Below are 12146 nucleotides of genomic sequence, written 5' to 3' on the forward strand. Positions count from 1 at the left end.
ATGCCGCCTCCGGAGCCCATGCCCGGCTACGGGACCTTGCTCCGCCGGGGCTACGGGAGCCTGGCCGAGGCCGCCCGGGGCTGCGGGGACTGCGGCTGGGAGCTGGCGAGGCGGACCTGGGCCGAGAACGCTCACCTGGGCTGGGCGGAGGTGCTGCTGTGCGGGCTCTGCGCGCTGGGCTGGACCGCGCTGCGCTGCGCCTGCTCCCGCAGCATCTTTCGGGTCAGTCCCGGCCGCGCGGGGAGGGGGGGGGGGGACGGGGATATGGGGATGGGGGGGACCGGGGGGACACCGTCCCTTTGGGGGATCGCCCGTCTCTGTCCCTGGGTGGGATGCGCGTCCGCCGTGGATTGGGGGTGGGAAATGCGCCCTACGCCTTCCTCCCCCCCTTCGGGGCTGCGTCCCGGAGGAACGAGCATCTCCCTGCACCGGGAGAGCCCCCCCCGCACCGGGAGAGCCCCCCCCGCACCGGGAGAGCCCCCCCCGCACCGGGAGAGCCCCCCCCGCCGCTCCCTTCCCCTCCGCCTTCCCATCGCTGCATCCCGACAAGGTTGAGGGTTATTCCTTCCAGGTTATTCCCGGCTCGTTCCCTGCCTTCCCCCGCGGCTGCATCCCGGAGGAACGAGCATCCCCCCCCTCCCCTGCACAGGGAGAGCCACCCCCCCCTCTTTCCACATCCCCATCGCTGCATCCCGACGAGGCTGAGGGTTATTCCTTCCAGGTTATTCCCGGCTTGTTGCCTCGCTGGGGGGAAGGAGAGGGGCGCGTTTCTGCCCGTCCCCCGCGGTTTGCATGGAAAATGTCCTTCCCTGCCCGGCGGCGGAGGGAGGGAGGGAGGGATGGCCGGGGATGGCTGGCTCGCTGCTGCAGTGCCGGGCTGACCTTCCTGCGAGCGTGGGGATGCAGGGATGCTCCCGGCCGGCTCTCCCAGCCTCCGAAGGGGCTGGCTGGCCCTCGTCCCCTCTCCTGCTCAGCCCTCTGCGAGGGACGGGCCGAGCAGGACGTCCCTGAGCAGGAAGAGCAGCTCCGCTGCGTTTCTCGCTGCGAAAAACGCGTGGAGGGAGAGCAGAGCTCCCCCCTCCCTCCAATGGCTCGTCCCAGCCCGTTCCTTCCACGCTGCTTTCCTAGAGGGATGCTCGGGATCCTCTGCTCCGGGGCTGCCCCGGCCTCGAGAGGGCTTTGAAGGCAGGAGTAGTGGAGATGGAGGATTTTGGGTTGGGGGACAGCCTTGGGGACACAGAGGACACTCTTTTCCCACCTCCCCATGAGCTCAGGGACACGAGGCCTTGAGGAGCTCCAGGAGAGGCCTCGTTCCTTGGCTGAGCTGCTTCCTCTGGAGGCTCCTCATGGATCAGAGGCAGTTCCCTGCATCCCTGTCCCAGGTTATCCCAGCCCTTCCACCCTCAGAGGGGCTCTTCCTTTGCTCATCCCGGTGAGTCCTGACCTTGTGCAGGGTCCAGTCGGAGCCCTCTGGAGTCATTTGAAGCTGCTGGAGTGGTTTTAGGCAAGGAATGTTTGGGGGGGGTCTTATCAGGCTGAATTTCCCCTCCTTCCCTGCCCCCCTGGCTGGGCTGGGCAGCATCCAGCACCTGGGAATGCTGGATTGCCCGAGGTTTGAGGCAATTCTTGGTGACAATTCCCTTTGAGCTCCAGTTCCCCCCCGGCCTGAGGCCCTTCCAGAGCCTGGCAAACAGCTCCTGTCATGGTGGGGCCCACTGGGTGCCCTCGGAGGGGGGTGGCAGCTCCTGAGCTGTCGTTCCCTTGGGAAATGGGTCACACCTGTAACTGCAGAAGGGCCAGGGGGGGTTGCTGGGAGCAGGTTCCCGTGGCTCCATCTGCATGTGTGATCCTGAGGAGATGCTGAGCGGGGTTCCAGCAGCATCAGCTTTCTCCCAGTGCCAGGGCAGCAGGTAGGGAGAGAAAACTCTCTCTCTCTGCATATATGTGCCTTAAAAGGATGGGAAGCTTTTTCTTGCTCTCATGCTGCTGGAGTTGCCATGGGAAAGGATGGGAGTTGTGGCTTTCCCCTAAAACCCATCAGGAGATCAAGTTGGTGCCTCGTGGCCCCCGTAGGGGCAGTGCCAGAGTGGGGTCATTCAAGGTGGGGGGGACATCAGGGAGAGAAAAGACCTGTTTGACCCCAGGAGGGAACTTCCCCCCAGCTCAGGACTTCTCTTCCCTGTGCAGACTTGGAGCCTCTTCCTCCTTTGGACTCTCTCTGTGTTCCCTGCAGGAACTGAAACCCTCGGGGTTGTAAAACAGACCCCTCTGGGTGGCTGGGGAACGTTCCCTTCCTGCCTGTCACTCACAGCCCATAAACCTTGTGCTCCTCTGTGTCTGAGGAGGAAGTGACTCTCACCACAAGAGCACCTTGCTGAGCTCTGGCCATGCAGCTCCTGTGAGAAATGAGTGTTTCAAAGCCATTTCCCCCTGGCTGTGCTCCCTGGTTGGGTCAGACAAGGGGCACTGGGCTCCTTGCTCTCTCTCCCAGCACCATTTATCCCCCAACATCTGTGGCACAGGAGGTCCCACAGCTGGGTTGGAGAAGCAGAAAAGGCTGTGCAGGTGATTAGAAGGGTTTGGTTTGGATGTGAGGGTGGATTTTCACCTGCCCCCCCCCGGCCGGGTCGGTGCTTTTCCCGTCCTTCTTAGAGCAAAGAATTTTTGTCCTGTTGCTGCTTCTTTGTGGAAACCTCGGGGCAAACACTGAGAGGGGTTGTTTTGGGGTGGGAAGATCCCAATCAGCTGAGGAAGTGTGGATTATGAGGCAGGGAAGGACCCCCAGAGTCAGCTCTGCTGGGGTGTGGGCATCCCTGAAGGGACCTGCATCCCTCCAGGTCTGGCCTGAGGGTCTCAGCTCTTTGTCCTGCTGAATTCTGAGTGCACAAACAGGATGATGTGTCTGCAGGAGCTCACTGGGGCTGCAAACCACCTCCAGAAATTAAGATTAAGCTGCTTCTAGGGCAGTGCTCCCACCCCTGGGTGCCTCCTTGGTTTCTGCCCCATCCTCCTGCCCCCGTGGTGTCCCTGACGTCCTTGGTGTGTCCCCTGTGTGACACCAGCCAGCCCTGAGGAGTTTGATTAAAAAGCAGCAACCTGAGCCCCTCTCTCTGTGTTAGTTAAACGCCCTGGAGGGCACCAAGGCCAAGCTCTGCTGAAACAGGACCAGGCAGCTGCACTCGGGAAAGGTTGGATCACCCGGAGCTCAGCCTGGGCTGGTTCTCCTTCCCCGAGCAGGGCAGGGAACCCAGACAGGTAAAACCCAGGGATTGGGGCACGGGGATGGGCTGGAACAGCCAAACCCAGGCAGAGGCTTCCAGCCCTCAGCCACCCTGAGCCGCCTCTGCTGCCGGGATTGAAACCCCTGGAGTGAACCGAGAGCGAAATGAGTGAGGAAAATCCTCTCAGTGTAAAAGCTGGAGCTGGGGGTGGGTCAGGATTTGTTCTGCAGTGGGGGAATGTTCTCCACTTTTGGCCCAGACACCTGCCAGCTCTTTTTTTCCCCGGCGGTGTCCAAGTCTGGAGGACGTTGCAGTGTCCTCTGGAAAGGAGCAGTGTCGTGTGCCTTGGAAAACGTGCTCGGGGAAGCCGGGCTGGAAGTGAGGGGTGGAGTGCAGCCCCGGGAAGCTGCACAGGGAGGGTTCCCGGGGTCCCTTCCAGCGACTGATGCCCCTTTTCCCCACCCAAGATTTATTTTTCCCTAGGTGTGACTCGGGAGGGGGGAACGTCCCCAGCAGTGACCACCCGACACACTCGGAGGGCAGAGGAGCGGGAGGAGGCTCCGCCGCCGTTTCCTCCCCTCGCCCGAAGCACAAACGCTGGAAGCTCCAAAGGGGACAAAAGCCACAACAATGGGCCCTTTCTTCCCCCCCGGAGTGAGGCGGCTCGGCGGGGGCTGCTCTCCCCGCGCTGCTGTGTCAGCGCCGGGGCTCGGGGTGGGGGTTCCTCAGCCCCCTGGGCAGCTCGGAGGGTCTCCAGGGAGACCCTTGTGCTGCTTTTCTCTCTTTAGGGGCTCGGATCCGAGGGAGAAGTGATGTCTGCTCGGGTTTTCTTGGTATCGTCATAGTGTCTTTTTTTTTCCACGTGTTTCTCTGGGAAGTGTTGTCTGGAAGTGGTGCAGGGATGGGGTGGTGGGAGCTGGAGCACTTCACCCCCTGCTCAGCTCACTCCCTTCTCGTGGTGGGGTGTCAGTCACTGCCCTGGGGTGCACGGGCTGTGGAGAGCCCTTCCTTTGGGTTTGGAGAATGGTGACTTTTTGCTGGTTTTTTCCTGAAAAAGGGCAGGGATAGATGAGGAATTAGGAAGGAATTCCCAGCTGTGAGTGTGGGGAGGCCCTGGCACAGGTTGCCCAGAGAAGCTGTGGCTGCCCCTGGATCCCTGGGAGTGTCCAAGGCCAGGTTGGAGCAACCTGGGACAGTGGAAATGTCCCTGCCCATGGCAGGGGGTGGCACTGGATGACCCTTAAAGTCCCTTCCAATCCAAACCAGTCCGGGGTCCTGCAGGCTCTGTGCCCCATCCCTGAGGTGGGCAGGAGGTCCAGGAGCATGTCCAGGCTGGGGACAGAGGGGACAGAGCCTGGGAAGCCACACACGGAGCTTTGGGCAGCTCGTGGAAGGGGAAGGAGCTGCCGGTCGTGGCCGGGCTTTGAATCGGAGCTCTGCTTGCTCATCATCATCATCACCATCATCACCATCATCCCCATGGAGCCAGAGCCGCCGCGGAGCTGCCAGTTCCCGGCGCCGGGGGTGCCCCGTGCCAGCCATTCCTTTGTGTCCCTCCGGGGAACTCGCTGTGCCCGGGGGGGGCTCAGACGTGGCACGGCTGGGACTCGGCCAATTCCAGCTCCTCAGTTCCCAGCCCATCCCTCCCAGGCTGCCGGGAGCGCCCGCGTCCTGCCGCTGGTGGATCCCAGGGATCGGCTGCGAAAAGGGAGAGAAAACGTGTTCGCTTCTCGCTACGAGGGTGTTTTTTTTGGCGCTGGAGCGGAGCCGTGGGCAGCGGCGGAGCCTCCATCCGCTTTCTCCTCGCGGCTCCGAACCCCTCTCGCTGCACGTTCTCGCCCCCTGCTCCGCTCCTTCCCCCCCCTTCGTGTGCCGGGGGAACAGGCGCAGCCCCCAATTAACTGTTAATTGTCCTCAGAAGGTGCCGGGGGAGGTTTGCGCGGGAGGAGGAAGAGGAGGAGGAGGAAGAGGAGGTTGCCCTTTAAGCGAAACCCCGTTCCAAGAGCCCCGGGCTCTTTCAGCCGGAGCCAGATCCGCCGTTCCCGACTTGCAGCCCCCGTCACCCTTAGCAACAGGCATCTTCTGCGCCGTTGCCATGGGAACGGCAGCCGGGTGACGGGAGGACAGCCCCCACCTTGCTCATCTCCACCCCCGGAGGCTTGTGCCTCCCCCCCTGCTCCAGGGACATTCCCGTGTCCCCTCCCCGTCCCCTGCCTGCTGCTGGTTCCCTTCCCTGTGCCTGCCCCAGCTTTCTGGGGGATCTGGAATCTTTGGAGTCCCTGGATCTTTGGAGTCCCTTCCAACCCTTCCATTCCAGGACGAGCAGGGGTCTGGGGCTGTGCTCAGCATCCCTGAAGGACTGGTGGCTCTGCCAGTGAGCTGTCCCCACATCCCAGCTCCTTCCACTCTGTGGAGACACAAATAATTGATGCTTTCTGGGCTCAGGACTTTCTGTCTCTGCATTATTTATTCACCCTTCGAGCTCCCTCCTCTTTTCCCTCCCGTGGCTCCCTCTGGAAGAGCCCTTGGCAGTGGTTCCCACTCTCGGTGACGACCACGCTCTGAATGGGAGATGCCTCTGGCTGGAGGCTCCTGGGGCGGCTGCTCCCAGGTCTGAGGGATTCAGAGCTTGGAACTAAGCACTCTGAGGCCGGGGCGAACCTTGGAGTGGAGTCCTTTTGAAAACTGGACCCAGAGAGGGGCTAAAAGCCAGAGCAGCCACTGCCTGGGGACAGCTGGGGCCTTAATTTAGCCCTGGGGCATCGAGGGGCTGCAGAAAGTGCTGACCTGGGCCGGGGTACAGTTACTTTCCAGGCATTTTGTTTTCATCTGCAGCTTATCTGGCTCATCCTGAGGAGCTCCCAGCCAGGGCAGGGGGGGGGGTCTCTCTGTTATCAGCGTTCCCTCCGGACCTGGAGCAGCCCTTCCCCGGGCTGGGGCTCCCCTGCTCCCCCCGGGGGCTGTGCAGGGGGGCTGTCAGTGCCGTGAGGAGAAGCAGAGATGGGGCCTGGCCTTGCTCAGCTGCCACAGAGGGGGAAAACATCCCTGCCTGGAGCCCCTGTGAGCAGGGGGAACGCGCAGCACCGAGGGTGGAGGCGGCTGCTCCGCTTCACTCCCACAAATCCGAGGCTGCTCAGCTGCTTTTCCTACCCTTTCCAAGGTGTCCCGAGTGGCCCAGAGGGCTGGGTGGTCCTTTTCCCCCCTGGGAGTGTGGGGGGAACCCGGGGTGGGAGAGTTTTGTCCTGGTTCACACGAGCAGAGCCACCCATGCCCCATCCCTGCCTTCAGCCGAGTTTGGGGAGGCTTTGCCTCCAGTCTCTGCTTCCCAAAGGGTGGGAAGGTGCTGCAAACCACAGAGGGGGGAAATACCAGCGGGGTTTCAGTGCTGGGCAGCTGGGAAAGCTGCTGGGAAAGCGGGTCCTGCTGTGCCAGCCTTCCCTGCCCAGCTCCCAGTGCTGGCTGGCACTGCCCTGTGCCCAGGACTCTCCAAAGCCTTTCCCTCCCCAGCTGAAAACACTTTCCTGGAAGCTTTTTCAAGGTCCATCTGCACAGCATGGTGTTGTTGCAGCTTCCTCTCCTGGGTTTCCCTGTGCTGGCGGGGCTTTATTTTTATTTGATTCGTTATTGTGTTATTTTATTCATCATTTCTGTTCTGCAAAAGCAGCCCCTGCTCAGCCCAGCTCCTGGAGGGTGGAAGCAGTGCCCGAGGTGTGGGATGCACACTGTACCAGGCTCCAGGAAGGATCTCTAACCTGTTTTTTCCCCCTGCTTCAGGCTCTCTCCGGCCCCTTTGCCCTCATTCCTGCTGTAAGGAAGGCCAGAAAAACGGGATTCCTGCCCCTGGAGCAGCACAAATCCCTTGGAGAGTCGGGCATCTCTGCCCTGAGCTCCCCAAGGCCTCTCCTCTTGCCCTTTCTGATGGTTTTTTCCCCCCTCTCCCTGCAGCCCTTCGGGGAATGGTGCAACCTGCAGCCAAAAGATGCTGCCAAGATGCCTGAGAGTGCCTGGAAGCTGCTTTTCTACACCTTGTCCTGGTCCTACGGCACCTACCTGCTCTTCTTCACCGACTACCCCTTCTTCCACGACCCCCCCTCCGTCTTTTACGGTACAGTGAGAGCCAGGGGTGGATTGGGAGGTCTGGGTTGGCCACGGGAATGGGAGCTGGGGGTGAGAGAAGGAGGAGACAACCCCTAAATTTCCTTTTCTCTGATGTTGTGGGTGCAGAAAGGGCACGAGGGGCTCTGCTCTGACCATTTCTTTCAGGGGGAGTCAGCGGGGGCTGGAGGGCGGTGAGCAGATTAATCAGGAGAGGATCGAGTCATGGAGTGGTTTGGGGTGGAAGGGACCTTGAAGATCATCTCATTCCACTCCCTGCCATGGGCAGGGACAACAAATCCCTTGTAAGGGACACCAAATCAAGGCTTCTCTCTCAGGTCCAGCAGGGGGTTTGATGCCAGAGGCAGAGTTTGGGAGCCAGGATAGCTGAATCCCCATCCAGGCTCTATAAGAGAGAATCGAATCATAGGATGGTTTGGGGTGGAAGTGGCCTTGAAGATCATCTCATTTCTCCTCCTGCCATGGACAGGGACACCAAATCAAGACTTCTCTCTTAGGTCTGGCAGGGAGTTTGATGCCAGAGGCAGAGTTTGGGAGCCAGGATAGCCGGATCCCCATCCAGGCTCTGCAGGAGAGAATCAAATCATGGAGTGGTTTGGGGTGGAAGGGACCTCAAAGATCACCCTCTGCCATGGACAGGGACAATAAACAAATCCTTTGGCAGGGACACCAAATCAAGGCTTCTCTCTTAGGTCTGGCAGGGGGTTTGATGCCAGAGGCAGAGTTTGGGAGCCAGGGTAGCTGGATCCCCATCCAGGCTCTGCAGGTGAGAATCAAATCATGGAGTGGTTTGGGGTGGAAGGGACCTCAAAGATCACCCTCTGCCATGGGCAGGGACACCAAATCCCTTGGCATGGACACCAAATTAAGGTTTCTCTCTCAGGCCCAGCAGGGAATTTGATGCCAGAGGCAGAGTTTGGGAGCCAGGGTAGCTGAATCCCCACCCGGGCTCTGCATCCACGACACCCTGGGAGGGAGCTGGACCCCCCGAGCCCGGCGGCATGCGGGGTCTCCCCGGTGTTTGCACCCCCCTCCCTGCTACCAGGGGCTCTGGGATCACAGCCATGGGCTCACCTGAGCGTCTCTGTGCCCCCCCAGGCTGGAAGCAGGGCATGGAGGTGCCCACAGACATTGCTGTGGCGTACCTGCTGCAGGGCAGCTTCTACGGCCACTCCATCTACGCCACAGCCTACATGGACACGTGGCGCAAGGACTCCGTGGTGATGCTGCTGCACCACGTGGTGACCCTCACCCTCATCGCCTCCTCCTACGCCTTCAGGTGAGGCCCCCCTGCTCCCCAGGGCAGATTGGGGGTGGATTTGCCCCTTCCTGCCCTTCCTCCACCCTCCCTGAGCCATCCCGGGGCTCCTGAGCCGCTGCTCCCACGTGGCTGTGCTGTGCCAGGGTCTGTCACTCAGGGAATCTGCTCCCAGTGGGAAGGACTCAGAGCTGGGTTGGTGTGGATTCTCCCCTTTCTCCACCCTCCCTGAGCCATCCCAGGGCTCCTGAGCTACTGCTCCCACATGATACCACATCTGGCTCTCTGGATTGCTCAGGGAATCCTGTTCCCGGTCTGTTGGACTCAGAGCTGGGTTGGTGTGGATTCTCCCCTTTCTCCACCCTCCTGAGCCATCCCAGGGCTCCTGAGCTGCTGCTCCCACGTGGCTGTGCCATGTCTGGCTCTCTGGGTTGCTCAGGGAATCTGTGCTGGACTCAGAGCTGGGTTGGTGTGGATTATCCCATTCTTCCACCCTCCTGAGCCATCCCAGAGCTCCCCAGCCTCTGCATCCATGTCTGGCTCTCTGGATTGTTCAGGGAATCCTGTTCCCAGTCTGTTGGACTCAGAGCAGAGCTGGTGTGGATTCTCCCCTTCCTCCACCCTCCTGAGACATCCCAGGGCTCCTGAGCTGCTGCTCCCACGTGGCTGTGCCACATCTGGCTCTCTGGATTGCTCAGGGAATCCTGTTCCCGGTCTGTTGGACTCAGAGCTGGGTTGGTGTGGATTCTCCCCTTTCTCCACCCTCCTGAGCCATCCCAGGGCTCCTGAGCTGCTGCTCCCACGTGGCTGTGCCATGTCTGGCTCTCTGGGTTGCTCAGGGAATCTGTGCTGGACTCAGAGCTGGGTTGGTGTGGATTATCCCATTCTTCCACCCTCCTGAGCCATCCCAGAGCTCCCCAGCCTCTGCATCCACGTCTGGCTCTCTGGATTGTTCAGGGAATCCTGTTCCCAGAGTGTTGGACTCAGAGCAGAGCCAGTGTGGATTCTCCCCTTCCTCCACCCTCCTGAGACATCCCAGGGCTCCTGAGCTGCTGCTCCCACGTGGCTGTGCCACATCTGGCTCTCTGGATTGCTCAGGGAATCCTGTTCCCAGTCTGTTGGACTCAGAGCAGAGCTGGTGTGGATTCTCCCCTTCCTCCACCCTCCTGAGCCATCCCAGAACTCCCAAGCTCCTGCACCTGTGTCTGGCTCTCTGGATTGCTCAGGGAATCTGTGCTGGACTCGAAGCTGGGTTGGTGAGGATTCTCCCCTTCCTCCCCTTTTTCCACCCTGTTGAGTCATCCCAGAGCTCCCCAGCCTCTGCATCCATGTCTGGCTCTCTGGATTGCTCAGGGAATCCTGTTCCCAGCGTGTTGGACTCAGAGCAGAGCCAGTGTGGATTCTCCCCTTCCTCCACCCTCCTGAGCCATCCCAGAGCTCCCCATCCCCTGCACCCACACCTGACCCTCGGGATTGCTCCAGGAATCTGCCCCCAGTGTTTTGGGCCATGGGTGCCAACCCACCCCCCTCCATCCCACCTTCCCACCTCTCCCTCCCTCCCTCTGCCTTTTCCCGCAGGTACCACAACGTGGGGATCCTGGTGCTGTTCCTGCACGACATCAGTGACGTGCAGCTCGAGTTCACCAAGCTCAACGTGTACTTCAAGCACCGGGGGGGGGTCTATCACCGCCTCAACGATGTCATCTCCAACGTGGGCTGCCTCACCTTCAGCGTCAGCTGGTGGGTTTGGACCCCCCCTGATCCCTCTCCCGACCCTCCTGCCCGGCTTTTGTGAACCACCACCCCCCCTTCCCCAACACCCCTCGGCGCCCTGGGATCCGTGAGATGGGAACTGAGCCCTTTCAAAGTCGGTTTGGGGAGAGGTTCCCGCAGAGCTCGGCCCCATGCTGGGCTCGGAATCCCTCTGTAGTCACTTGGCTGGGCTCGGAATCCCTCTGTAGTCGCTCTGGCGTCTGTCACCACTGAAGTGCCTGTGAAATTGTGCTCCCGGCGTGACAAATGACCCCAGGGGAGGAGGAGCTGTTCCCGTTTTTTCCCGGGTTCAGCAGCAAGGAGCTGGGTTTTTTTTACCAGAAGGAAAAGGGAGGCAGAGCTGTCCCAGATTCCAGCCCTCGCTGCTCCTCTTGGGCCGCGGCAGGAGGGAAACAAAGGGATGGAGGATGGGGATGAGTGACTTGCAGGTTGTCACTCCTCGTCCTTTCAGCCCTGCCTCCCCCTCCCTGGGCTGCTCCAAAAAAGCAGAGGGGCAACAAGAGGCTCATTTTGGGGGATAAACTGGGGGTGCACAGGATGAGGAAAAGCTTCCAGCTGTTCTCCCCTCCTGTCCCCCGCCCAGCTGGGACAACCTGCAGCGTGGACCTGCCCCTGCCCTGAGCCTGCTGTGCCCACAGGAACGATGTTCTCCCTTTCCCTGGGTCTGCTGAAGCCCTGCCTGGAGCCAGACCCATCCCAAACCAGATGCCAGGAGCAGGAGGCCGTGCTGGGGAAGCTGGGCTGGGTCTCTCCTCTCCTGGGGGGCCACTAACCCCCCGCTGCCCCTCTGCCCCACCAGGTTCTGGTTCCGTCTCTACTGGTTCCCCCTCAAGGTCCTCTATGCCACCTGCTACTCCAGCCTCCAGTCAGTCCCAAACATCCCCTTCTACTTCTTCTTCAACGCTCTGCTCCTCATCCTCACCCTGATGAACATCTACTGGTTCCTGGTGAGTGGGGGGAGCTCGGCCACCCCCGCCCTTGCTGCTCCCTCCCCGCTGCTCCTGCCCAGTGCCTGCTGCCTGTGCAGGGGCTGCAGGGCTGGAGAGGCTTTGGAGGGGAGGAGGGAAGACCCTGTCAGTGTCTGGGGAGGCTCCTGTGCTGGAATTCCATGGGGAAGGATCCGTGGGGAGGGAGCGACAACAGCGGCTGGGACAGGCTGGGATTTGATCAGGGTGTGAAGGTCCTGGCACCCCCCCAAGAGCTGGGGAGGGGGTGGAAAGGGTGGATGTGGGGGGATCGCATCAGGCAGAGCAGGGGAGCGCCTGATTCCATCATCCTGCCTCATTCCATCATCCTGAGGGATGAAATCAGGGTTAGGGTTAGGGGAGTTGCAGGAATTCTGCCGGGGGTCTGAGCCGCGTCCAGGGGGGAGCTGCCCTGCCCACGTGGGGTCTGGGGGGGGGTGGAACAGCTCCAAACCTTTGGGATCCGTGTCTGAGGGTGTCTCTCCCCCCTCCCAGTACATCGTCCTGTTCGTGGCCAAGGTGCTGATGGGGCAGATGCAGGAGGTGAACGACGTGCGCGAGTACGACGTGGAGGACACCGGGAAAAGCGCCAGGGCCCGGAAGAGGGAGGCTGGAATCCAACTGCCCAAGGCTCTGAAGGAAGGGTACGTGGGCAGGGGGATGGCACTCAGGGCCGTGGGATGGTTTGGGTTGGAAGGAACATGGAGATCATCCAGTGCCACCCCACGAATCCCACTATCCCAGGGCGCTCCAGCCTGGCCTTGGACACTCCCACGGATGACACACACACGGCAGCTGTGGGTGAGGGGAAGG

The 12146-nt window shown here is 61.1% G+C and overlaps 1 protein-coding gene across 1 annotated transcript in view; it reads left to right on the top strand.

Annotated features, from left to right (window-relative positions):
* Positions 1 to 12146, top strand: part of CERS1 (ceramide synthase 1) — a 20828-nt gene continuing 8682 nt past the window's right edge. The window contains exons 1-6 of the mRNA XM_032711787.1: positions 1 to 222; positions 7167 to 7326; positions 8436 to 8616; positions 10174 to 10335; positions 11168 to 11315; positions 11829 to 11977. Coding sequence (XP_032567678.1) covers positions 1 to 222; positions 7167 to 7326; positions 8436 to 8616; positions 10174 to 10335; positions 11168 to 11315; positions 11829 to 11977 — 1022 coding nt within the window. The remainder of the gene's footprint in view (positions 223 to 7166; positions 7327 to 8435; positions 8617 to 10173; positions 10336 to 11167; positions 11316 to 11828; positions 11978 to 12146) is intronic.

The sequence above is a fragment of the Chiroxiphia lanceolata genome, chromosome 27, assembly GCF_009829145.1.
Source record: "Chiroxiphia lanceolata isolate bChiLan1 chromosome 27, bChiLan1.pri, whole genome shotgun sequence".
NCBI lineage: Eukaryota > Metazoa > Chordata > Aves > Passeriformes > Pipridae > Chiroxiphia > Chiroxiphia lanceolata.